This window comes from Hylobates moloch, unplaced genomic scaffold (genome assembly GCF_009828535.3).
Source record: "Hylobates moloch isolate HMO894 unplaced genomic scaffold, HMol_V3 SCAFFOLD_12, whole genome shotgun sequence".
Classification (NCBI taxonomy): Eukaryota; Metazoa; Chordata; class Mammalia; order Primates; family Hylobatidae; genus Hylobates; species Hylobates moloch.
This window is the reverse complement of record NW_026652287.1, coordinates 61,208,346-61,235,162: the sequence shown is the minus strand read 5'-3', so window position 1 is coordinate 61,235,162 and position 26,817 is coordinate 61,208,346. Positions and strand designations below refer to the sequence as shown.

At 44.7% G+C, this 26,817-nt stretch overlaps 1 protein-coding gene across 3 annotated transcripts in view; it reads left to right on the top strand.

Moving 5' to 3' along the window:
• The window catches only part of CEP89 (centrosomal protein 89), a 98,589-nt gene extending 72,729 nt beyond the window's left edge, over positions 1-25,860 (top strand). The window contains exons 15-19 of one of the 3 annotated variants that reach the window (XM_032170375.2): positions 123-290; positions 1,469-1,610; positions 13,569-13,658; positions 19,775-19,944; positions 22,395-25,860. In XM_032170375.2, coding sequence (XP_032026266.1) covers positions 123-290; positions 1,469-1,610; positions 13,569-13,658; positions 19,775-19,944; positions 22,395-22,635 — 811 coding nt within the window. In that variant the 3' untranslated portion in view covers positions 22,636-25,860. Of the gene's footprint in view, positions 1-122; positions 291-1,468; positions 1,611-3,992; positions 4,050-13,568; positions 13,659-17,804; positions 18,043-19,774; positions 19,945-22,394 lie in introns of those variants that run through there. The other 2 variants (XM_058425626.1, XM_032170377.2) reach the window with 2 other exon arrangements.
• Positions 25,861-26,817: the final 957 nt, after the last annotated feature.

The window sequence follows — 26,817 nt, the reverse complement described above, 5'->3', positions numbered from 1 at the left end:
TCCAAGTGACCCACCCAGGGGCTGGAGGGCTGGACTGTTATCACTCATCTGCCTCGATATGTGACTGCCCCATTTTAGCTTCATTGTGCTGGATACAAGCATGTAATGTTTTTGTCCTTCAGCCAGTTACAGAAGGAAGAAGAGAAAGAAAGGGCTGAGATGGAGGAGTTGATGGAGAAGCTGACAGTCCTGCAAGTGCAGAAGAAGAGCCTGCTGCTAGAGAAGAACAGCTTGACAGAGCAAAACAAAGCACTGGAAGCCGAACTTGAACGAGCACAGAAAATCAATAGGTTTGTGTCTTTTTTTTTCTTTAAGTTGCTTTTATTTTCAATAGTTAAAAAAGACAAATGGGCTGGGTGCAGTGGCTCACTCCTATAATCCCAGCACTTTGGGAGGCTGAGGCAGGTGATCATTTGAGGTCAGAAGTTCAAGACTAGCCTGGCCAACATGGCAAAACCCCGTCTCTACAAAAATACAAAAATTAGCCAGGCAGTAGTGGCACGCACCTGTAGTCCCAGCTACTTGGGAGGCTGAGGCAGGAGAATCATTTGAGCTTGTGAGGCGGAGGTTGCGGTGAGCCGAGATCACGCCACTGCACTCCAGCCTGGGCGACAGAGTGAGACCCTGTCTCAAAAAAAAAAAAAAAAAGGCAAATGAAGAATATTCCATTTCATTTCTTTTAATCTTTTCTTTTTCTAATAGTGGCTATAAAATGGAAAAGGGTAATTGAAATTACTGGATATCAGACTATAATAACTATTGTTTCTGTTAACCAATGTTAACCAACATTTCTAAAGTCTATAATTGAAATATGGTTGATAGTCATATTGATAACCCTAAGATTCAAAGTTCTAGGAGCTCTTTTCTAACCATTTCCTAAAAGTCTACTTTGGAATTTCTGGATCTTTTTTTTGAAAGTACCTTTTAGAACATGAGCCAGAAAGTTAATAGGATAATACTTAATGAGCCTATGGGCCAGGTGTGGTGGCTCACACCTGTAATCTCAGCACTTTGTAAGGCCGAGATGGGCAGGTCACTTGAGGTCAAGAGTTCAAGACCAGCCTGGCCAACATAGAGAAGCCCTGGCTACTTAAAAAAAAAAATATATATATATATGCATGAGAATCACTTGAACCTGAGAGGTGGAGGTTGCAGTGAGCCATGATTATGCCACTGCACTCCAGCCTGGGTGACAGAGCAAGACTGTGTCTCAAAAAAAAAGAACTTATTTGTTGTTAGACATTTGCAACTCCCCTTATTAATTTGAGTTGGGGTCACTAATTATGCTTGGTTTCAAATTAAATTCAGTTACCTCTTCTCACCTTGAAACTTAATAGAAGATTTAGGTTGCTGAAGAATAGCATTTAAGTACTAACATACTTGCTGTTTTTGTAATACAGATATTCACCATGCCCTAGCCATGTAAACTAATGGGTTTTTTATTCTACCATTTGGGGTAATTCTCTAGGAAATCTCAAAAGAAAATTGAGGTCCTCAAAAAGCAGGTGGAAAAAGCCATGGGGAACGAAATGTCTGCTCACCAGTACCTGGCAAACCTTGTTGGCCTGGCAGAAAATATAACCCAGGAACGTGACAGTCTTATGTGTTTGGTAAGTTTCCTGAAGGTTACATCAAGTAAACTGCAAGTTAATATGCAAATGTGATTTTAAGAGTATTTTTAAAAATGATCTATTAAAAGCTTTATCCAGGCACTTCCTGGATGGATGGTTCCACCTAGAAATTTTCGACTTTATGATGTATTTGTTGGGAAGTAATCTTATTATAAATTGAGGAGCTCCTTACAACTTATAAAGAAGTTACCATTTATACTGAATGCCCATTGCTTTTACACCATTATAAAGTTGAAAAATTTTAGATTGAACCATCATAAGTTGGAAACCATCTGCTGTATTGCCAGGATTAAATGCATTTTTGATATACAGTTTGTTCGACTTATGATGGGTTTATCAGGATGTAGCCCTGTTGTAAGTCGAGAACCATCTGTATTTTAAAATTTCAACTGTATTACCCTGGCATGGTGCTGTGTGCCTGTAGTCCCAGCTACTCAGGAAGCTGAGGCAGGAGGATCATTTGAGCCCAGGAATTCAAGACCAGTCTGGGTAACATAGTGAGATCCCATCTCTACAAAAAAAAATTTTTTAATTAGCTGGGTGTGGTGGCATGCACCTGTAGTCTCAGCTACTCAGGAAGCTCAGGTAGGAGGTTCATTTGAGTGTGGGAATTGAAGGTTGCAGTGAGCTATGACTGTACTACTGCACTGCAGCCTGATAGACAGAGAAAGACTCTGTCCCTAAAAAAAAAAAAAAAAAAAAAAAAAAATGCTAATTAAACCAGTCTTGAGATACCATTCTCAAAAAATGTTACAAATCATTTTTTTCTTTTTAAACAATTGTATCTTTTTATTAATGCATAATATTTTTACATTTTAAAAAATATTTTAAATATATTTACATACATACATGGGGGTACATGTGATATTTTGTAATGTGCATAGAATGCATAACGATTAAGTCAGGTATTTGGGCTATCCATCACCACAAGCATTTATCTTTTTTTTTTTTTTTTTTTTTGAAGATGGAGTCTTACTCTGTCACCCAGGCTGGAGTGTGCAGTAGCATGATCTCAGCTCACTGCAACCTCCGCTTCCTGGGTTCAAGACATTTTTGTGCCTCAGCCTCCCGAGTAGCTGGGACTACAGGCACATGCCACCACACCTGGCTAGGTTTTGTATTTTTAGTAGAGACAAGGTTTTGCCACATTGGCCAGGCTGGTCTTGAATTCCTGGCCTCAAGGGATCTGCCCACCTCGGCCTCCCAAAGTGCTAGGATTACAGGTGTGAGCCACTGCACTTAGCTAAGATTTATCATTTCTGGGTGTGGAGAACATTTCAAGTCCTCATTGCTAGCTACATTGAAATATACAATACATTGTTGTTAACTTGAGTCAACCTACTCTGCTGTCGAACATTATAACTTATTTCATCTATCTAACTGTATGCTTATAGCTATTAAGCAACCTCTCCTCATTCTGCCACCTGCCTCCCAGCTCCCCACAAACACACCCATACCTACATGCATCCTAGCCTCTGGTAGCTATCATTATAATCTCCACCTCCATGAGGTCAACTTTTTTAGCCCCCACATATGAATGAGTACATGCCACATTTATCTTTCTGGGTCTGGCTTATTTTACTTAACATAATGGTCTCCAGTTCCATCTGTGTTGCTGTAGATGACATGGTTTTGTTCTTTTATATGGCCAAATAATATTTAATTGTGTAAACAGAGCATATTTTCTTTATCTGTTTGTCCATTGATGGACACTTAGGTTCATTTCATATCTTTGCTACTGTGAATTGTGCAGCAATAAACATAGGAGTGTAGATAGCCCTTTGATATACTGATTTCCTTGCCTGTGAATAAATACCCAGTAGTTGGATTGCTGGATCATATGGTAATTGTTTTTAGTTTTTTGAGGAACCTCCACTGTTTTCCATAATGGCTGTACTAATTTACATTCCCACCAACAGTGTATGAAAGTTCCCTTTTCTCCACATCCTCATCAGTGTAATAAAATAAAGTAGAATTTCAGGCCAGGCATGGTGGCTCACTCCTGTAATTCCAGTACTTTGAGAAACTGAGGTGGGAAGATCACTTGGGTCCAGGAGTTTGAGACCAGCATGGGCAAGATAGGGAGAACCTGTCTCTACAAATAATGAAAAACTTAGCCAGGCACAGTGGTGCATGCCTGTGGATTCAGCTACTCAGGAGGCTGAGGAAGAAGGATCACTTAAGCCTAGGAGGTCGATCATGCCACTGTACTCCAGTCTGGGTGATAGAACAAGACCCTGTCTCAATTTTAAAAAAGAAAAGAAAAAAAATTTCAGGACCCTCTAAATGTATTATGCAAAGGGGGAAGTTAAGCCCTGGAGACTGAGCGATGTAGCTTGTTTGCTATTCTGCTTCTTACAGATTAGTTCTCTTCTTCATTGCTGTTGTTTTGTAAATGACTAGGAGATACCAGAGACCAGACCTTCTCCTCCTTCCAGTCACTCATCTGTAAAGATGAACTGCTTGCTTCCTTTATTGTTCTTCTACCTAAGACCAGATGGCACCCATGACCCCATGACTGTTACATCTTCAATGTGGAATGTTAAATATACCTTTCCTGAAAGAAAAAGACCACCTCAACTAATTAGATTGTTGTAGCTATGCATTCAGTCTTACATAGAAAGACACTGAAATTCTGTTAAGCTTTCCTACATGTGGTCCTATTAGCCATTCCAAACTTGTGCACTTCAGAACACAGACTTCTGTGCTTCGGAATCTACTTCCTGGGTGGCCTGTCCTCAAACTTTGTGCTTGAATAAACTCTCTTTAAACTAGATTCTGACCCTTTTGATTATTTTAGGTTAACATCAGCATCTGTTATTTTTTGTCTTTTTAATAATAGCCATTCTAACTGGAGTAAGATGATATCTCATTGTGGTTTTGATTTGCATTTCTGTGATATTTGTGATGTTGAGCATTTTTTTCATTTGCCTGTTGCCCATTTGTATGTCTGCTTTTGGGGAATGTCTATTTAGATCCTTTGCCCACTTTTTAATGGGATTTTTTTTGTTTGTTTGTTTATTTGCTATTAAGAGTTGTGTTCCTTAAAAAAAAAAAAGAGAGAGAGAGAGAGAATTGAGTTCCTTGTATATCCTGGGTATTAGCCTCTTGTTGAATGAATATTTTGCAAATATTTTGTCTCATTCAACAGGTTGTCTCTTCATTCTATTGATTGTTTCCTTTGCTGTGCAGAAGCTTTTTAGTTTAATATAGTTCCATTTGTCTATTTTTGTTTTTGTTGCCTGTGCTTTTGGGGTCTTAGCCATGAAATTTTTGCCTAAAGTCCTGGAGTGCTTCCTCTGTGTTTTCTTCTAGTAGTTTTATAGTTTCAGGTCTTACATTTAAGTCTTTAATCCATTGTGAGTGGATTTTTTGCATATGATGAGAAATAGAGATCTAATTTCATTTTTCTGTATATGGATATCCAATTTTCCCAGCACCATGTATTGAAGAGAGTGTCCTTTCCCCAATGTATGTTCTTGGTGCCTTTGTTGAAAAGCAGTTGGCAGTAAATATGTGGGTTCATTTCTGGGTTCTCTATTCTGTTCCACTGGCCAGTGTGTCTGATTTTGTACTGATACTGTGCTGTTTTGGTTACTATAGCCTTGTAATATATTTTGAAGTTAGGTAGGGTAATACCTTCAGCTTTGTTCTTTTTGCTCAGGACTGGTTTGCCTTTTCAGGCTCCTTTTTGGTTCCATATGTATAAAGTAGGATTGTTTATTCTATTTCTGTGAAAAACGTCATTGATGTTCTGATAGGGATTGCACTGAATCTACTGATTGCTTTGGGGAGTCTGGTCATTTTAATGATGTTAATTCTTCGAATCCATGATCATGGGATGTCTTTCCATTAGTTTGAGTCAGCTTCATTGTCTTTCATCAGTGTTTGTAGTTTTCCTTGTAGAAATCTTTAACTTCCTTGGTTAAATTTATTTCTAGGTATTTTTTTGTACCTATTGTAAATGGGATTGCTTTCTTGATTTCTTTTTCAGGGAATTCATTACTGGTGTATAGAAACACTACTGATCTTTATACATTGATTTTGTATTCTGCAACTTTACTAAACTTTTTTTTTATCAGATCTAAGAGTCGTTTGGTGAAGTCTAGTTTTTTCTAAATATAAGATCATGTCATTGGCAAAGAGAAACAATTTGACTTTCTCTTTTCTAATTTGGATGACTTTTATTTCTTTCTCTTGCCTGACTCCTCTTGCTAGGACTTCCAGTACTGTGCTGAATACGAGTGGTGAAAGTAGGCATCCTTAACTAGTTTCAGTTCTGAGAGGAAAGGCTTTTTGCTCTTCCCTACTCGCTATGATGTTAGCTGTGGGTTTGTCATATATGGCCTTTATTATGTTAGGTATATTCCTTCTATGTCTAGTTTATTAAGTGTTTTTATCATGAAGGATGTTGAATTTTTATCCAATTTTTTCTGTGTCCATTGGTGTGCTCATATGGTTTTTATCCTTCATTCTGCTGATGTGATCTATGATGTTTATTGATTTGCATATGTTGAACTGTCTTTGCATCTCTTGATCCCACTTAATCATGGCATATTATTTTTTTGATATGCTGTTGAATTTGGTTTGCTAGTATTTTGTTGAGGATTTTGCATCTGTGTTCATTAGGGATATAGGCCTGTAGGTTTCTTTTTTTATTGTGGCCTTATCTGGTTTTTGTATCAGGGTATTGCTGGCCTCAAAGAATTAGAGAGAATTCCTTCCTCTTAAATATTTTTGGAATAGTTTGAGGATAATTTGTATTAGTTCTTCTTTGTAAGGTTTGTAGAATTTGGCAGAAAAACCATCTGGTCCTGGACTTTTCTTTGTTGGGAAACTTTTTATTAATGATTCAATCTCATTATTTGTTATTGGTCTGTTCAAGTTTTCTATTTCTTCCTAATTCAATCTTGGTAGTGTTGTTGATGGGCCAGTTCGGGTTCTTGACTTCACTGCACAAAAGAATTTGAGAGCTAGTCCAAAGTAAGAGCAGGTGAAGAAGTCTATTGCAAAGCAGAAGTCACTCTGAGAGACAGAGGAAGAGACAGACCCTAATATTTTAAGGGAATGCCCTTTACAGGAGCTGTGCATGCATATTCATAAAGTATTGGTGAGGTCAAATGTGCAAAGGTGGACCTATGGTTGGTGCATGCACTCAGCATGCACATGCTCTGACATGTATCACATGTATAATTAGCATATAAAACCTCCACCTAGGGTATGTTTTTTACTATTAAAATGAGGAAAAGGTCACCGTAAGCTAAACTTTGTGCCTAGCTGTGCATGCAGGACCCTGCAGATATCTTTAGCCCTGTCCAGGCAGGAATTGGTAGTTAATAGCTTCTTGAGCTTTTGGTGTTGATTGGCTGGAGATTGGGGAAACTACATTATGATTAAGGGATTTTTGTTCTTTTTCCTAGGCCATATTGGGTATCAGGAACGTGTAACCACCTGGTAGTTGGCTGGGATCGTGTGGGACTACTTATCTTGCTAAGATAAGTTAGGTGCTGACATACAAGGGTGCACATGAAAGGAGCCCACTGCAAAAGGAGCATGTGGGGCTTCACTAAAGGGGACAAGTCAGTATGGTATCATAACTTTACTTATCCTGCCTCTGTTGGTTGTATGTTGTCCAGAAATATATCCATTTTCTCTAGGTTTTCAGTTTGTTAGCAGTGGATTTTCACTATGTTGCCCAGGCTGACCTTGAACATCTGGATTCAAGCAATCCTCCTGCCTCAGCCTCCTGCGTCACTGGGACTATAAGAACGTTTCACCCTGCCTCACTTAGTTCTGCTCTGATGTTTATTTTTTCTTTCTTTCTACTGATTTTGGCTTCTGTTTGTTCTTGTTTATCTAGTTCCTTGAGGTATATCATTAGGTTGTTTATTTGAAATCTTTCCACTTTTATGATGCAGGCTTTTATTGCTATAAACTTCCCTCTTAGCATTGCTTTTGCTGTATCCCATAGGTTTTGGTATGTTGTGTTTGGTATGTTGTGTTTCAGTTTTCATTTGTTTCAAGAAATTTTTGATACCCTTCTTAATTTCTTCATTGACCCAATCGTTGTTAAGGAACATATTCTTTAATTTTCATATGTTTGTACAGTTTCCAAAGTTCCTCTTGTTATTGCTTTCTAGTTTTAGTCTACTATGGTCTGAGAAGATACTTGACATGATGTCAGTATTTTTAAATTTGTTGAGCTTGCTTTGTGGCCTAACACACAGTGTATACTAGAGAATGTTCTATATCTGATAAGAATGTATATTCTGCAGTTATTGGATGAAATGTTTTGTAAATGTCTATTAGGTCATTTTGTCTAAAGTGCAGTTAAATTCAATGTTTCTTTGTTAGTTTTCTGTCTTGATGATCTGATTGCTGACAGTAGGGTGTTGAAGTCCCCAACTATTATCATATTGTAGTCTGTCTCCCCTTTTAGATCTAATAATATTTGCTTTATATACCTGGATGCTGTGGTGTTGGGTGCATATATGTTTAGAGTATATGTCCTCTTATTGAATTTATCCCTTTATTATTATAATATTACCTTCTTTTCACAGTTTTTGACTTAAAGTTTGTTTTTATTTCATGCAAGTATAGCTACTCCTGCTTGCTTTTGGTTTCCATTTGCATGGAATATTTTTTTCATCCCTTTACTTTCAGTCTGTATGGATCTTTACAAGTGAAATGTGTTTCTTGTAGGCAGCACATAGTTGGATCATGTTTTTTTGTTTTTTTTTTTCTGATATCTATTCAGCCAGTCTGTATCTTTTAAGTGGAAAATTTAATTAATTTACATTCAAGGTTACTATTGATATGCGAGGACTTACTCCTATCATTTTGTTGATTGTTTTCTGGTTGTTTTGTATGTCATTTTTTCCTCTTATTTATCTCATTATTCTATAGTGATAACATTTGGGTTCTTTCTCTTCCTCATTTGTGTGCTTGCTCTACCAGTTAGTTTTATCATTTCATGTGTTTTAATGATAGTAGATACCGTCCTTTCAATTCCAGGTGTAGGATTCCCTTAAGCATTTAATGTAGGATGGGTCTAGTGGTGACAAATTCTCTCAGTGTTTGCTTATCTGTAAGTCTTTACTCCTTCATTTCTGAAGGATAACTTTGCTGGGTATAGTATTCTTGGCTGGCTGACAGGTTTTTTTTGTTTTTGTTTTTGTTTTCTTTTAGCCCTTTGAATATATCATCTCATTCTCTCCTGGCCTGTAAGATTTCTTCTGAGAAATACACTATTAGCTGGGCACAGTGGCTCACACCTGTAATCCCAGCACTTTGGGAGGCTGAGGCAGGCAGATCACCTGAGGTCAGGAGTTCAAGACCAGCCCGGCCAACATGGCGAAACCCTATCTCCACTAAAAATGCAAAAATTAGCTGGGTGTGGTGGTGCACATGCCTGTAATCCCAGCTACTTGGGGGGCTAAGGCCAGAGAATTGCTTGAACCCAGGAGGTGGAGGCTACAGTGAGCTGAGATAGTGCCACTGCACTCCAGCCTGGGCAACAGAGTGAGACTCGATCTCAAAAAAAAAAAAAAAAAGAAAAAAGAAAGAAATATGCTGTTAGTCTTATGAGAGTTCATTATATGTAACTAGACACACACACACACACACACACACACACACACACATATATATATATATATTTAGAATTCTGTATTTGACTTTTGACAGTTTGACTATAATATCATGGGGAGAAGACATTTTTAGGAACCTGAGCTTCCTATATCTGAATTTCTAAATCTCTTGCTAGACTTGGGAAGTTTTCAACTTATTTTGTTGAGTAGGTTTTTTATGCCATTAAACTTCTTTTCACCCCTTGGAACACCAGGAGGCATGCCTCTTTTTTTTTTTTTTAATTTTTCTCTCTTTTGCTCTTTCTCTCTCTCTCTCTCTGTCTTCCTCTCTCTGTCTCTCTCTCTATCTCTCTCTCTCTTTCATCTCACTGAGTATTTCAAAAGCAAAAGAAATTCTTTCTCTTGCTTGATCTAGTCTATTGCTGAAGCTCTCTATTGTATTTTTTATTTTATTCATTGAATTCTTCAGTTCCAGGATTTCTGTTTAGTTCTTTTTTATATCTGTCTCTTCGGTGAAATCCTCATTCATATCCTGAATTGTTTTTCTGATTTCTTTATAGTGTTTATTTGTGTTCTCTTATATTTCATTGAGCTTCTTTAATATCATTATTTTTAATTCTTTTTCAGGCATTTCCTACATTTCTTTTTGTTGTTGTGGGAATCTGTTGTTGGAGAATTATTATGTTCCTTTAGAGGTGTCATATTGCCTTGCTTTTTCATGTTTCTTATGTCCTTTCATTGATTTCTGCAAATCAAGTGTAACAGTCACTTCTTCTTAATTTTTTGTATTGGGGTGTGTGTGTGTGTGTGTGTGTGTGTGTGTGTGTGTGCGCGCCTGGGGCAACCAACATGGTAGGACACTCCCTGCAGGCTGTGGTGAAGAGGATGGGATGATCCCCAGGCCCTGGGTGGTGTGCTTGGATTGCTTTGGCAATGGAGGCATTGGGCAGGGGAAGCCTGTCTTCAGGGTACATGCACGTGTGCAGGGCTCTGCGGCTGGAGGGGGTGGGGTTGCTGTTAGTGACAGGGGCCCCAGGCAGGCAGGTTTCAGGATTAGGGAGCACTTGCTTTGGCTCCCTTGCTCCCATGGGCAGCCTTTTCAGTGCACTGTACCACACTCTCCTGGGTATGCAGGACACTGTAGGGTAAAGTGCTGGGGACCCACTGCTCCACTGGGTCCACCTGGCACCTTGCTGCTTCACCCTTCCGGGTACATGTGGGGGGACGTCCGTGGCACTCCAGGGATGTGGAGATGCAGGGGCTGCTGGGTCCCAGGGCAGGATGCAGTCTGGTGGGGGCTGGACTCTCAAAATGATGCCACTGTGCTGCAGCTGCCTGGAACCTGGGTCAGTGTGGGACCCAGCGTGAGCCCCCTCTCTGGAGCAGTGGGGTCTCACAGACTCCAGGGAGCATGCTGCACCAGTTTCAGGGCCTGCAGGAGTTGAGGGGCTCCCCTGGGGCTGGGATCACAGGAGTGTGCAGTGAGAATGTGGACCCCTGGGGTTCTCTCACCCTTTCCCCACACAGGGGAGCCTCTCCAGGCTCCCGACCAAGACCCATCCCATCTGGGCTGTCATCTCCCTCTCCTTCATTGGGCGGGTGCCGCCCAGCCCTCCCCTGTCGAGTTCCTGTGGTCTCTGTTAGATGTCCTCTGTGCGATGACTGACTCCTGTTTTGGTTCTCCTGTGTGGAGGAATCTGACATCCTGTGCCTCCAGCCAGCCACCCTGAGCCTTCCTCCTGAAAACAGGTTTTGTTTTTGTTTTTGTTTTTGTTTTTGGGATGGAGTCTCGCTCTGTCACCCAGGCTGAAGTGCAGTGGCACGATCTTGGCTCACTGCAACCTCCGCCTCCTGGGTTCAAGCGATTCTCCTGCCTCAGCCTCCTGAGTAGCTGGGACTATAGGCACGTGCCACCACACCTGGCTAATTTTTTGTAGTTTAAGTAGAGACAGGATTTCACTGTGTTAGCCAGGATGGTCTCGATCTCCTGACCTTGTGTGCCTCAGCCTCCCAAAGTGCTGGGATTACAGGCGTGAGCCACCGTGCCCGGCTGAAAACAGTTTTTTAAATTACAATAATTGCTGATAAGAGTGTGATCAGTCTGGCCATACTTTACTGGTGACTTCTGAGTCCTTTCCAGAGCCTTCGAGAAAGCAATTTGACTTTGACGCGCATGGATGGAGGCTTGAAGGCACTCAAAGTGTCTGGCCCAGCGCTGCCCCTCTGAAAGGCAGCCGAACGCTGGCACTCTCTGTGGTAGCATTAAGTTCCCATTTTCCCTTCCGCTGTGTGTGCTGGCCTTCCTCACCGGGACATGGAGAGGGCAAGAGAAAGCTTGCTGAAAAATCTAAAGGGCCGAACAAACCCTTTCATCCACAGATTTCCTGGGAACCTGCCCACCACATGTTCAGGCCACTGTAAATGCAAAGCCGTCTTGTTTGTAGGGCAGGATGTGCAGGGAATCCTGGTCCCTGGGATGCAGGCCCCATGCCTCTCACATGGGCCAGGGAGTATCACAGGCTTCCACGATGAAGCCAGGATCCTCCCAGACCCTCAGACACTCCCCTCTCGGCCCACCCCCAATATTTGTGGGCCCAGGACAGAAATACAAATGGAGGCCACTTACTGCCTCCTGATATTTAAAGGTTACTCGTTGAGCCGACAAACTGTTAGTAAAATGTGTTCCCTTCTCCTGCCTTGACCTTTATCATGGCCTGGCTGTCAAGTTTAGAATCCTCAGGCCCCTCAGAGTCAAAGCTGAAATGTAGGATGTGGGAGAGCTGCTTTCTTCCATCCTGGCTCCACCTGTCACCAGGAACTTTTGTGTCCAAGCAGACACCCGCTGTCCATGCAGAGAGAGGCATGGGAGCTGCCAGGATGTCTGGGCAGGGCTCTTGGTCCTGTGTAGCCAGGTCTGGAGTGGACACATCCCTACGGCCTTGCAGGCCCCTTGACCCTGGGAGTGCCTAGGCCAGCCCCTGTAGCCAGGTCCAGGGGTGTTACTGGCTGCTCTGCCAGTCTCTGCCCTGTCCTAGGACTGAGCCATGTACTCCTGCCCTACCCCTTCCTGGTCTCCAGGACCTCGTGAGAGCCCGCACCCAACCCTGTACATACACCAACAGTGGGAGGACTCCACTCTGCCTTGGGAAGTTTCTGCTGATGACCTCTGGCTACAAATCACTTTCGCTTTCCCCAAATTAGCTGGGCATGGTGGCGCGCGCCTGTAGTCCTAGCTACTCAGGCGGTTGAGGCAGGAGAATCTCTCGAGCCCAGGAGGTGGAGGTTGCAGTGAGCTGAGATCACACCACTGCACTCCAGCCTGGGTGACAGAGCAAGACTTTGTCTCAAAAAATAAATAAATAAATAAATAAATAAATAAATAAATAAAAACAAAAATCACTTTCAGTGTCCCCAAGTATGACTGCACCATCTTGCATTTATCACATTTTTGTGGGAGACACAATAGTCTTAGGTACTGAGATCTTTTTTTTTTTTTTTTTTTTGAGACAGAATCTCACTATGTTGCCCAGGCTGGAGTGCGGTGGCACGATCTCAGCTCGCTGCAACCTCCGCCTCCTGGGTTCAAGCCATTCTCATGCCTCAGCCTCTCGAATAGCTGAGACTACAGGTGCACACCACCAAGCCTGGCCTGAGAGCTTTTTAAATCCTGCTTCTAGGGTGGATTTTCCATGTGACCTGGAGCAATTTCTCTGTGACTTAGCTTTCCTTCTGGAAAATCAAACTTGTCACCACTAGCCTACCTTGGAAAGAATGCTCACCATTACTTATTTTATTTTAGCATCTGAAATAGTTAATTTATAGAATGTAGCAGGTCATGTCCAACCTGGATATTAGTTTAAATCATTTGACTTCAAATGATGTCATCTCTCCTGGATGTATTGCCCTTCATGTATGGCTTGGAGAAACGGCATTGTGTGTTCATATTACGTTATCCTTAATTTTGAAATTGTTCAAATGAGTCAAATTATGAGTTGATTGGCCTCTTCGCACTTATTCCTTGGATGCGATTGAAGGAAAGATAGATTCCATAAGAGTAGAGATGCATTCTGGAAGCCTTTGCAGCCTCTCCTGTTCCCCTGGTCTGTGGGGCTGGAACTCTTCTCTTTGTGCAGAGCAGGGCACCCCACATGCCCTGTTCCTGCCCATCCTCATCTGTTGGCCTGAGGCCCAGGCCCTCACACAGTGGGCAGGGAAGGGGTTGAGTCAGGACAGGTTGCAGAATGAAGATTACTTGTGAGCAGTAGTAGTAACACTCTTCGCAAAATAATTGTTCATTATTTCAATTTTTCTGTAAAACTGAGAGCCCATTTATCACCCTTCTCCTTAGGCAAAATGTTTAGAAAGTGAGAAGGATGGAGTGCTTAACAAAGTCATAAAAAGCAACATTCGCCTAGGAAAGTTAGAGGAAAAAGTCAAGGTAAGTGGTTTTTTGGCCTCGGAGATTTCATTTTCAGATGGGAATGCAGGCTTATTGCTGTGGATTTTTGTGTTTAAGAAAATGACACCTTTTGCATGTGCATCACTAATAGTCCACAAAGTATTGTAAGGTTTTGCTGGCAGAATAGCACCTCTCACCTCATTCAATAGACTGGTTCATTCACACAATAAAATACTGCATAGCTGTTTAAGAAAAAAGGATATGAAGCAAGGCACAGTGGCTCACACTGTAATCTCAGTGACTCAGGAGGCCCAGCCAGGAGGATCGCTTGAGGTCAGGAGTTTGAGACCAGTCTGGGTAACATAGCAAGACCCCAATCTCTACAAAAAATTTAAAAAGTTAGCCAGGCATGGTGGTGCTTGCTTGTAGTCTCAGCTTCTCAGGAGGCTGACGGGGAGGATCCATTGAGCCCAGGAGTTCAAGGCTGCGGTGAGCCGAGGTCACGCCACTGTTCTCCAGCCTGGGTGACAGAATAAGACCCTGTCTCAAAAAAAAAACCCAAAACCAAACCAAAACAAAAAAACACCAATAAAAGGAGAGATAGGATCTCACTGTCATCCAGGCTGGAGTGCAGTGACATGACAATGGCTTACTGCAGCCTCAAACTCCCAGGGTCAATGGATCCTCCTGCCTCAGCCTCCCAAGTAGCTGGGACTACAGGCAAGCACCATGGTGTCTGGCTATTTTTTTTTTTTTTTGGTATTTTGTTTGTTTGTTTAGAGATGAGGTCTTGCTATGTTGCCCAGGGTGGTCTTGAACTTCTGAGCTCAAGTGATCTGCCTGACTCGGCCTCCTAAAGTGCTGGGATTACAAACATGAGCCACCTCACCTGGCAGGGACCCTATCTCTTTAAGAAAAAAAAAAAAAGTCTGAAAGGGAAGGAAGGGGATATGCCATGCTGTTTATGAGGGGACTCGGCATAGAAGTATCAAGTAATTTAAAATCCCCCCATGGGGTTTTTTCTTTTCTCTCTTTCTTTCTTTTTTTCTAATTTTCCTGCTTTTTACTTCCAAAAGAGAAGGAGTGATCCTCGGAGTAGTTGGCCTTGCTCGGGGAATCCATAGCATTACCATTTATCTGAACAGGAGTAGTAAAACCAGCTCACCCGGAGGAGACACCTGTGAGCAGGCCCCAAGGTAGACAGGCCAGGGCCTTGGGGGGAATGAAGAGAAAAGGCTTGAGAAATCAGAGGTGACATCTCAGAAAATCCCTGCAAAATATCACTCTTCAAAGGGAGGACATCACCTTGGAAATCTGGGGCTGTGACGAGAATCTGGGAACTGAGGGATGCAGGCAGAAGCCCCTCCGAACCAGGCTGAATTCAGAGCGGGAGATGGGGCTGCAAGGTGGAGGGTGGTGGGAACATGGGAAGTCTGGAAGGACACCCTGGCCCAACTGTTGCTCCCACCCTCCCAGGAACCTCCTCTCACTCCAGAGGAATTCAGAGGCCTTCAGATAAAAACAGTTTAAGGAAAAGAAAGAAAAGTAGAAGCATAAGTTCCTACTGACGGAAACTGCTGAAAACTTACCAGGAAAAGTGTTGCCGCAAATAAGATCCAAACTATACTCCGAAGTGAACTGCTAGGTAGCTGGCTAGAGAGCTGGAGACAGCTGGAGACACAGCACTTCAGGAGGCAGTCAGAGCCAGGAAGAAACATCACAGAGCAGACACAGGACCTCAGGAAGAGGCAGCAAGGCCTACGAGGGTGTGGGATGGAACTGACATGACCCAGGGAAGAAATAGAAGGGAAAGAGAAGCCGTTTAAGAAATGCAGCCTCCAAAAAAATAAACAAACAAACAAACAAACAAAAAAACAAATGCAGTCTGAATTCTATGGAGACAGATGCCATAACAGCGCAATAGGGGATATGCAGCTAGAACCAAGAAAGACAGACAGGAAAGTGGAAATGGAGATGTGCAAAGGATTCAGTGGAAAGTGATGGAGATCTAAGAGACCGACTTCTAGAGCCTCCAAAGAAGAAACCAAAACAGTGGCTCATTCTGCTCTAAACTGTAACTAATAAAAACCTTTCTGAAATAAAAGATGACTTGAATCTACGTCCTGAAAGGGCACATTATGTACCTAGGGAAAACTGACACAGAATGGACCCAGAAAATTGACATTAAGACATACGACTTTAAGATAAAGAAAATGGCCAGGTGCAGTGACTCATGCCTGTAATCCAAGGCCAAGGCAGGCAGATCACTTGAGCCCAGGAGTTTGAGACCAGCCTGGGCAACATAGGGAGACCCCAGTCTCTACAAAAAATACAGCAGTTAGCTAGGCTTGGTGGCACATGCCTGTAGTCCTAGCTACTTGGGAGGCTGAGGTGGGAGGATTGATTGAGCCCAGGAGTTTGAGGCTGCAGTGAGCTATGTTCGTGCCTCTGCACTCTAGCCTGGGCAACAGAGCAAGACCCTGTCTCAACAATGAGTCCTGCCAACCAAGAAGTAATTGGGGAAACTTCAGCAAAATTAACTTGTAGTGAACAAAGAATATATTTAACTATGAAATAAGACTTACAGTGGGGATAAGGCAGATAGAATTGTATGTAAATGTTTTCTGACAATGTAGTAATAATACAACCAAGGAAACTGATGGGCAAAGGGGGAAGGAAGGTAGAAAGTAGATTGCACTTGCTGATTTCTTCGTAGGTAATAAGAATCAAGGGATATCATTAAAGCTGAAAACCAAGTGGTACGAGCTTAAGCATACTTAAGCAGGTGAACAGAAGGAGCAGGAAAGTGAAGAAAACGTTGTTATGAGCTAATGTATTGTTACTTTTGTTAGGGAACCAGTGGATACGATCTAAAAAGAGGGGACTAAGAACATGTAATATAAAGGCGTAAGAATAAAGCCAACCACAAGAATTAAGCTTTATTCCTAAATAGTGGAATTAGAGCTGGGCAGAGTGGCACATGCCTATAATCCCAGCTCCTCAGGAGGCTGAAGTAGGAGGATCGCTTGAGACCAGGAGTTCAAGATCAGCCTGAGCAACATAGAGACCCCATCTCTAAAAAAAAGTTTAAAATTAGCCGGGCTTGATAGCCAGCGCCTGTAGTCCCAACTCTGCAGGAGGATCTTGAGCCCAGGAGTTTAAAGCTGTAGTGAGCTATGATCGCACCACTGCACTCCAGCCTGAGGGACAGAGCATGGAGCAGGATCCTCTTTCTAAAAAAAATTTTTTTAGTTTTTTTAAATGGTAGAATTATAACAGTAAAAAAGCAAAGAAAAAGACTACATTAGTTTAAAATCTTTTAAAAATATGTAGAGAAAACAACCAAACATAAAATAACAAAATTGAGACCAAACAAATGTGTCCTATAGGTAAATGTAAATTAGCTTAATTCACCCATTAGGGAAAACAATATTTTTTGGATTGGCTCATAAAGCAAAATGCTATTCCACACTAGACCCAAGAGCCAACCTAAAATGAAGTGTTCATGAAGGATTTAAATTGAAAGGATGTGTAGCAATAACCCAGATTTCTACAAACACAAAGAAAGTAAAGGTCGAAATCTTAACATATGCCAAGATAGAATTCAGACCAAAAGCACTAAATGACACCAAAAAAAAGGGGAGATTTTTATAATACTAAAAGACTACAGTTAATAATGTATAGTATGAGCTGGGTGTGTGGGTCCGTGTAGAGGAGGCTGAGCAGGAGGATCACTTGAGTTGAGTCTAAGAGTTCGAGGCTATAGTGCAGCATGATCAGGTCTGTTAATAGCCACTGCACTCCAGCCTGGGCAACATAGTGAGATCCTGTCTACATCATCATCGTCATCGTCGTCGTCATCATCATCATCATCATCTATAGTAATTGTGAGTATCTATGTACTAAATAACACAGCAGCAAATTTATGAAGTATAGACTACAGAAAATACAAAGAAAAATGGAAACTTGGTAATAGGAGCTATAATCCACCTCTCTTAATCTAAGACTGATCAAGATGTTAAACAAAATAAGAAAATACAAGATTTAACAACATAATCAACAGAGTATATTTACATATATATAAAAGACAAAAAAATTGATCATTGCTTGGCTATAAAGAAAGCCTCAATAAATCCCTAAAGTAGAAATAATGTAGGCATTTGTTTTTTGTTTGTTTGGTTTTAGATGGAGTCTCACTTTGTCGCCCAGGTTGGAGTACAGTGGCGTGATCTTGGCTCACTGCAACCTCCGCCTCCCAGGTTCAAGCAATTATCCTGCCTCAGCTTCCCAAGTAGCTAAAATTGCAGATGTGCCACCACGCCCAGCTAATTTTTGTATTTTTAGTAGAGACAGGGTTTCACCATGTTGGCCAGGCTGGTCTCGAACTCCTGACCAGGCTGGTCTCGAACTCCTGACCTCAGGTGATCCGCCCGCCTCAACTTTCCAAAGTGCTGGGATTACAGGTGTGAGCCACCGCACCCAGCCAGCATTTGTTGATCACAAATATGAAAAACAGAAATTAATAAGCAAAATCAGAAAACAAAAAGTTATTTCACTTGAAAATGTAAAAACTGTGCACTAAACAATTCTTGGGTCAGAGAGAATGTATGAACTGTCAGAGTTTCTTATAAAAAATGAGTCTGTGGAACTACATGTCAGACTCTCTGTGACAATAATTTTAGAAATGCTCAGCTGGGCGCGATGGCTCACGCCTGTAATCCCAGCACTTTGGGAGGCCGAGGCGGGTGGATCACGAGGTCGGGAGATTGAGACCATCCTGGCTAACACAGTGAAACCCTGTCTCTACTAAAAAAAATACAAAAAAATTAACCGGGCGTGGTGGTGGGCGCCTGTAATCCCAGCTACTAAGGAGGCTGAGGCAGGAGAATGGCGTGAACCCGGGAGGCGGAGCTTGCAGTGAGCTGAGATCGCGCCACTGCACTCCAACCTGGGGGACAGAGCGAGACTCCGTCTGAAAAAAAAAAAAAAGACTCCGCCGTCTCAAAAAAAAAGAAAAAAATGCTCACAGGACAATTCAGAACCTTCAGTACTACACAGTAAAAACGAAAGAAGGAAAGTAAATGGTGGACTTTTATCTCAGCTGTCTGTTTGGTGACAGAGAGTGACAGCCCTTGTTGGATTCTTTGATGAGGCTGACTTGTCAAGGTGAAACAGTGCTGACCAGTGGCAGCATTAGTTCTTAGGTTACCAGTTGATGCAGGCATAAAAGTTGTCCTGGAAAAAATACAGTTGTAGATTAATTTGCAAGAACATCCAGTTTGTTCTGTGATGGTAATTTTTTTTTTTTTTGAGACAGGGTCTCACTGTGTCGCCCAGGCTAGAGTGCAGTGGTGTGATCACACTCACTGCAGCCTACGCCTCCTGGGTTCAAGTTATCCTCCCACCTCTGCCTCACAAGTAGCTGGGACTACAGGCATGCACCACAACGCCTGGCTAATTTTTGTATTTTTAATAGAGACAAGGTTTCGCCATGTTGGCCAGGCTGGTCTCGAACTCCTGACCTCAAGTGATCCGCCTGCCTCAGCCTGTAATAGTGCTGAGATTACAAGCATGAACCGCTGTGCCAGATGGTGATATTTTATGTTTTCATTTATTTATAGCATATAAAGAACTAGGCTTTATATACATTGAAATTTGGTTTTATTGTACCTGAAATTCTTTTATCACTTTTTTTTTTTTTTTTTTTTTGAGACGGAGTCTCGCTCTGTCGCCCAGGCTGGAGTGCAGTGGTGCGATCTCGGCTCACTGCAAGCCCCACCTCCTGGGTTCACGCCATTCTCCTGCCTCAGCCTCCCGAGTAGCTGGGACTACAGGCGCCCGCCACCGTGCCCGGCTAATTTTTTGTATTTTTAGTAGAGACGGGGTTTCACCGTGGTCTCAATCTCCTGACCTCATGATCCACCTGCCTCGGCCTACCAAAGTGCTGGGATTACAGGCGTGAGCCACCACGCCTGGCCTTATCACTTTTTATGACTTTTATGATCCAGACTTTCAATCCCAGATCAAACTTATCTGGAGTTACTAGATTTTAAAGGCTCTGACACACAAGGAGTGGGTAGGGAGCCCAGCCAGGAGGCACCGTCCACCCTGGCCTGGCAGCGTCCCCTCACTCACAGAGTCCTTCCCCTGACCAGGGCTACAAGAAGCAGGCAGCACTGAAGCTGGGGGACATCAGTCACCGTCTGCTGGAGCAGCAGGAGGACTTCGCCGGCAAGACAGCCCAATACTGGCAGGAGATGCGGCACCTGCACCAGGTGCTGAAGGACAAGCAGGAGGTGCTGGACCAGGCGCTGCAGCAGAACAGGTGGGGCGTGCGCCCTGTGCCATGGCCCGCAGGGATGTCTGAATGTTTGATTGAGGGTTCTGCTAAAACCCTCTGGGCCTATTTTATTTGTTCCGTTGTTTAATTTTGTTTCTACAGTTTACTCTTATCTGAATGTAATATTGGTCTCGAGTTTTATTTGCTCCTCATCTTCTTTATTCTTTTAAAAATTCCTCTTGTTTGAATTGGACTTCTGGAATCAGTGCACACCTCTAATTGCCTTTCTCTTTTTTCTGCTGCCTTCCATCTCGCTGATATTTTTATTTTGTCTCATTTTCTTTTTATTTTATTTTTTGAGACAGCATCTCACTCTGTCTCCCAGGCTGGAGTGCAGTGGCACGATCTCGGCTCACTGCAACCTCTGCCTCCCGGATTCAAGCGGTTCTCCCACCTCAGCCTCCTGAGTATAGCTGGGATTATAGGCATGAGCCAGTTTTGTTTCATTTTCTTGAGAGATTTTATTAATTTTTGATTAGGTATTTTATTTCTGTTATTTCTATTATTATTATTGTTACTACTTATAGACAGGGTCTGGCTCTGTTGCCCAGGCTGGAGTGCAGTGGTGTGATCATAGCTTACTGCAGCCTCAAACTCCTGGGCTCAAGCCATCCTCCTGCCTTAGCTTCCCAAGTAGCAGGGATTACAAGCATGAGCCACTGTGCCCAACTTTTTAAAACTCTTCATTCACTGCAGTCAGGGCCTGGGGATCCCCACTCATGGGGAACAGTGTAGACTCACACTCCAGATCCATTTGAGAGCAGGCCGGTGGCTCTGGTCCCCAGGCGATGCCTGGCCTTTCAGAACAGGTTTCCTTTGAAGATCTGCAGGTCTCCCACCCACCCCTCCTTTCTTTGAGGGTCCTTCACATCCTCCACTTACCTACCTTCACAGCGCCTCTAGTAGGAAGAGAAACTTGGACAAGGGTGGGCCCTGAGATTTTCTTGATCTGCATGATGTCTCAGTCTATAAACATCCAGGGTCTGCCATTGACTTTTGTCCTCAAAGCAACTGATACTTTGTCTGCCTCTTTGGTTTCAGTTTAGGCTTCATTTTTTCTGCCCTTAGAGACTGCCTGTTCTTTCTTTCAAGTTCAACCTTACATTTAAACATGATTGCTATAATTTACCAAATATCTTCAGAAAACCAAAGTCTGGGGATTTTTTTTTTTTTTTAAATACAAGGTCTTGCTCTGTTGCCTGGGCTAAAGTACAGTGGCACAATCTCAGCTCACTGCAGCCTCAAATTTCTGGGCTCAAGTCATCCTTCTGCCTCAGCCTCCCGAGTAGCTGGGAATACAGGTGCATGCCACCACGTGGGCCCAGCTAATTTTTAAGTTTTTTGTAGAGATGAGGTCTCACATGTTGCCCAGGCTGGAGCTTTTTTAGACATAGTTTAATTAAGTTGTTCTCACCACACAGTGGGCATCAGGGGCCTTGGAAGGAAGGAACGTTCACAAGAAAAGTGACTCTGGCCAAGTGGGCACATCACTGGCCTCCCTGAACTTCAGTGTCCTGCTCTTTAAACCGTGGTACGAAGTCCACCTGCGAATCCAGTTTCCAACATTTTCCAGAACCATCTGGCTGTGTCCGGGCAGGAGCTGGCCTCTCCAGCCTGGCCATGCTCCCCGATAGGGCTTAGCACCTTGTGAGGTATGGCTGGTGTCCTGGTCTATTCCCAGTGGACTGTGGCCCTGTGAGGATGTGGCCACCATCATCTGTCCTGTCTCCCCAGCACACCACAGGGCACTGCATCCTGGTTCTGGAAATGCTGCCCTGTGGCTCTTTCCAACCTCACATGCCTCGGCCCCTCAGGGCCTCCCCATCCGGGCACATGGGCCAGGCCAGTCTTCTCCATCTTGGCAATGAGTCTGTCTCCTCAGGTCCCCCACCTCACCCCCTGACTCGCTCTTAGCTCTGGGCTGTATGGAGCGGAAGACCTGTGGAAGGTCGCTGAGTGCTGGCCAGGTCACAGTAGACAGGCAGACGGGACACAGGCAGGGCTGTGTGGGTGCCTGCGGCCAGGCCATCGTGCTAGAGCGTCTGGCTGGCCAAGGCCAGCCCTGCAGTTCCTGCAGTTCCTTATTCGACACGCCCAAGTTCATTCTTGAGAGAAAACAGGGATTGCACTGGCGCCAAAGTCAAGGGCAGAATGTAGAGGGAAGAGCAATGCCTGTGCAGTCCTGCTGCTCCCCATTCCCAGGGCACTGGCTGCTTCATTCCACAGTGAGCCCCAGCCTGGGCTGTCCTGCTGCTCCCCATTCCCAGGGCACCAGCCGCTTCATTCCACACTGAGCGCTTGCTTCAGAATCCAGGCACCGAGGGCTCTGTTCCCTGCTGTTAGCGTTCTTCTGTTTTGAGTTCTTGCTACTTTGGGATTCATATGGGCTCTATATTATTTTTAAAATTGTGCCATTTTAAACTTATTTCCCTCAGAGAAATGGAAGGTGAACTTGAAGTTATTTGGGAATCTACCTTCAGGGAAAACCAAAGAATCCGAGAACTTCTGCAGGACACACTCACGAGGACAGGTGTGCGGGACAACCCCAGAGCTCTGGTGGCCTCCAGCCTCAATGGCGTCTCTCAGGCGGACCTGCTGGACGGCTGTGATGTCTGCTCCTATGACCTGAAGACTTTTGCCCCCACCTGCCAGAATCTGCGGGAGCCCGTGGTGTAGGCTCCTCTGGCCTGAAAAGTCTGCCTCACACAGGCCTTCCCTGGGGGGCAGCCCATGGTGGCAGCCAGAGGTGCGTAAGCCCACTGAATGCTGTGGGGCAGGGAAGAAATAAATGGTCTCAGAGTTTAATCCATTGATAACATTTTGCTTTATTTTTTTTAATTTTTTTTTTTTTTTTTTTAGAGCTAGGGTCTCACTCTCTTGCCCATGCTGGAGTACAGTGGTGCAATCATAGCTCACGGCAGCCTCAAACACGTTTGAGATCCTTCTGCTTCAGCCTCCTGAGTAGCTGGGACCTCAGGTGTGCACCATCAGGCCCAGCTATTTTTTTTTCTTTTTTGTTGAGATGAGGTCTTGCTATGTTGCTCAGGCTGGTCTTGAACTCCTGGCCTCAAGCTGTCCTCCTGCCTTGGCCTCCCAAAGTGCAGGAATGACACGTGTGAGCCACTGCACCTGGCCCATTGTGCTTTATTTTAATAATGTGCTGCTGAAATATGTTTTAGCCAGGGCATGTTCTCTGGCCACATTGCCACTGAGATGAGCTTTATGACACCCACTGCTCTGGTGAGTAGGTGGCCTGCTGAGTGGGCCTGCCTTCCAGCTCCTAGATCTGCAGCTGGGAAGTGCTGGAAGGGTTGGGCGGGCAGCTGAGCCCTCGTGCCATGTGTCAGATGGGGAAGTGTCACCCGAGGAGCCAGGACATGGCAGCGGCCCTGATGATAGCTGTGCATGAGCTCTGGGGGCCTTTTCTTGTTTGGTAAAAAAAAAACAACAAGGTGCTGCTGTTCATGCCCTCTAAGTTGTACAAACCTTTTCTGCCCTCTCCCCTAGCCCTTCTCTATCCTCCTGAGCAAGTACTTTATTCTCTTTTGTTCAGTTGTTATTTTTGTTTGTTTGTTTTGAGACAGGGTCTCACTCTGCTACCCAGGCTGGAATGCAGTGGTGCAATCACCACAGCCTTGACCTCCAGGCTCAAGCGATCCTCCCATCCCAGCCTCCTGAGTAGGTGAGATGACAGGCATACACTAACATGCCTGGCTAATTTTGTAAAAAAAATTTTTGTAGGCCAGGCATGGTGGCTCACTCCTGTAATCGCAGCACTTTGGGAGATCAAGGCAGGCAGATCACCCGAGGCCAGGAGTTCGAGACCAGCCTGGCCAACATGGTGAAACCCCATCTCTACTAAAAATACACAAATTAGCTGGGCATGGTGGTGGGTGCCTGTAATCCCCGCTACTTGGGAGGCTGAGGCAGGAGAATTGCTTGAACCTAGAAGGCAGAGGTTGCAGTGAACCAAGATCACGCCATTGCACCCCAACCTGGGCAGCCTGGGCAACAAGAGCGAGACTTTGTCTCAAAAAAAGAAATTTTTTTTTTTTGTAGAGATGGGGTCTTGCCATGTTGCCCAAGCTGGTCTCAAATGTCTAGCTTCAAGCAATCCTCCTGCCTGGGCCTCCAGGCAGTGTTGGGATTATAGGTATGAGCCACCGCGCCTGGTCTGGGAAGGTAATTTATTCTGGAGCCACACAGCTCCCCACCCGTGTAATGAGAGCACTGGCTTTGAGCTAAGATAGAGTCCCTGCCCCACTGCCGCCACCAAGAAACATACCAGGGGGCCATGGTTCTGTCCCATGTGTGTTAAATGACTTGCCACCTCCTCAGGAAAATTACCCCAGCCGCTCAGGACCATTCAGTCCCAGGCATGCTGGAGAGACTTGAGGACATTGGGCTACAAAGGACCCTAACTGTGGGACTCAGGGGTGGCACCCTGCAGCATCTCCTTTTTAGAGCCCCTCACAGTGAAGTCCCGCCTTGTTTCAGGTGGGAAGGAGGCCCCAGTACTGGTCCTCGGTCACGTGTAGAAGTTCTACGTGCGATCTTTGATTGCCAGCGGAAGGGTGAAATAGAAAGTCATAGTTCTTTTATGATTCTATAAGCTTGTTCAACAGTTGAATCATTGTAATTTAATTTTATTTTACAAGCGGTAGAAAGACTCACCGGGATTGAAAACTGTGTATCATCTTCCTAGGAGATGACCTAACAAATAACTGTGATGCTATTTCAAAGGCATTTACGGCTGCTCTGCAGCCTCCTGTAGACAGGCTGACAGGCGGCGGCAGCCCAGTGTGGCTGCACGGGGCAGGGTTCTTGCCAGCAGGAACGCTGCTGCCATCGTGACCTAGAGAACCACTGTTGACATCCCTGTCTTTCTGCCTTTTATGCAAACATTTTATTCTTTTGAGAAGTGTCCACTTTTGTTCTTATGTTTCTGCTTTAAGTTTTTCACACAGTGCAAACATACTTTGCAAGTGTGGGGACTCCTGGATGGCACTGTGACCAGGGCAAGGGCAGGTGTCCCACAGACCCTATCTTCTGCCCAGCCTCCTGCTGGGTGCCATAGGAAATGGGCAGAGAAGCCACGAGTCCAGGATGCCAAGGAGGGCGGGGCAGGCAAGGCCGAGAGGCACCCGGGTGCTTGTGAGGTTCCAGGAAAGGACAGAAACATTGGGGTGCTTCTGGGAGGAACTGGCACGCCCCAGCCCTTGCAGAGTGGACAGGGTTTCAGGAGCTACAGAAGAGTGGAGAGGCCCCCAGGAGCACAGCAGGCACTCAGAGCAGCAGGAGGGGCTTTGGCTGGAGCTTGGGTGGGAAATGAGGCTGGACTGCACAGCGGAGAACTGGGTCTGCTGGGAGGGGCTCCTCCTTCCCCACGCTACAAGTGTCCAGTCTGAGCAGGGAACCCTTCTCTTTCTTGGTCCTGGTGAGGTTTCATACGGCACTGGAAGATTCCTGGTCAAGCAGCTGTAGAACATGACCCAGGCACTCGAGTGAGTCTTGCTGGCTTTGCCTGGGCATGGTGATGGCACCTATGGGTTCAGCTACTCAGGAGGCTGAGGTGGGAGGATCACTTGAGCCTGGGAGGTTGAGGCTGCAGTGAGCTATGATCATGCCACTGCACTCCAGCCTGTGCAACCGGGTGAGACCCTGTCTCAAAAATAATAAAATAAAAAGTGAAAGCAGCCCTGGGGAAATGGAGACAGTGGACAAAGCAGGCTGGGGCACCAGGTGTGAGTGTGGGTGTGAGTCTGTCGTGAGAACTGTCCTGAATGCCCTTAATGCCACTGAACTGTATGCTGGAAAACAGTGACAACAGTGGATTTTGTTATATAGACAATTAAAAAAGGAATAACACCCAGGCCTGCTTCCTGAGTGTTTGTGTCATTTTACTTTCCCACCACCAACCTCTGCGCAAGTTCCGGTTGCTCCGCATCCTCATCAACGCTTGGTGCTGTTGTCAATAACTGTGTTGAGAGGTTAGAGATTTAAGGCCAAGGGTGGCCTAGCATTTAGCCTCTGGAGCGCAGCTGTCACTGGCTCCTCACCACCTCCCTACCTGTATCGTTGGCGGGAATGAAAGGCACAGTCCCCAGTGTGGGTGGCTCAGGAGAGCCCTCCCTGGGCCTGGGCAGCTCTTCCAGCAGGGAGGGCTTGAGCCGGATACAGATCCCACAGCAGGAGGCTGAGCCTCTTGGGATGGGGCTGGGCTGACATCTGAATTCTTGAGTAAGACTGGAAACATCATCCACTCAAAACTTGGCTGGGCGGCATGGGGAGGGCTCAGTGTGCCCAGGTTTGTGGTACCTCTCTGCTGGGTCACAGCTGGGCAGGGGTCCACAGGTAAGGAGTGGCTGCAGCCAGGCGTGGGAGAGGGGATGGGTACAGCTCGTTGGGCCTCTCTTGGTTTTCTCAAGGTGTGAGTCCATGGCCCTAAAGCTGGGCAGGAAACCTGCTGCCCTTCCAGCCTCCCAGGCTCGGCTCTTTTTTTTTTTTAATTGAGACAGTCTCGTTCTGTCACCCAGGCTGGAGTGCAGTGGTGCGATCTCGGCTCTCTGCAACCTCCACCTCCTAGGTTCAAGCAATTCTCCCACCTCAGCCTCCCGAATAGCTGGGATTACAGGGTGTGTCTCACCACGCCCATCTAATTTTTTTTTATTTTTAGTAGAGACAGGGTTTTGCCACGTTGGCCAGGCTGGTCTGGAACTCCTGACCTCAAGTGATCTGCCCACCTCAGCCTCCCAAGGTGCTGGGATTACAGGCATGAGCCACCATCCCCAGCCTCAGGCTCGGCTCTTTTCCTCATTTTTGACTAGGGGTGGACTGGGTAGGAGGGTTTTGGAGAGA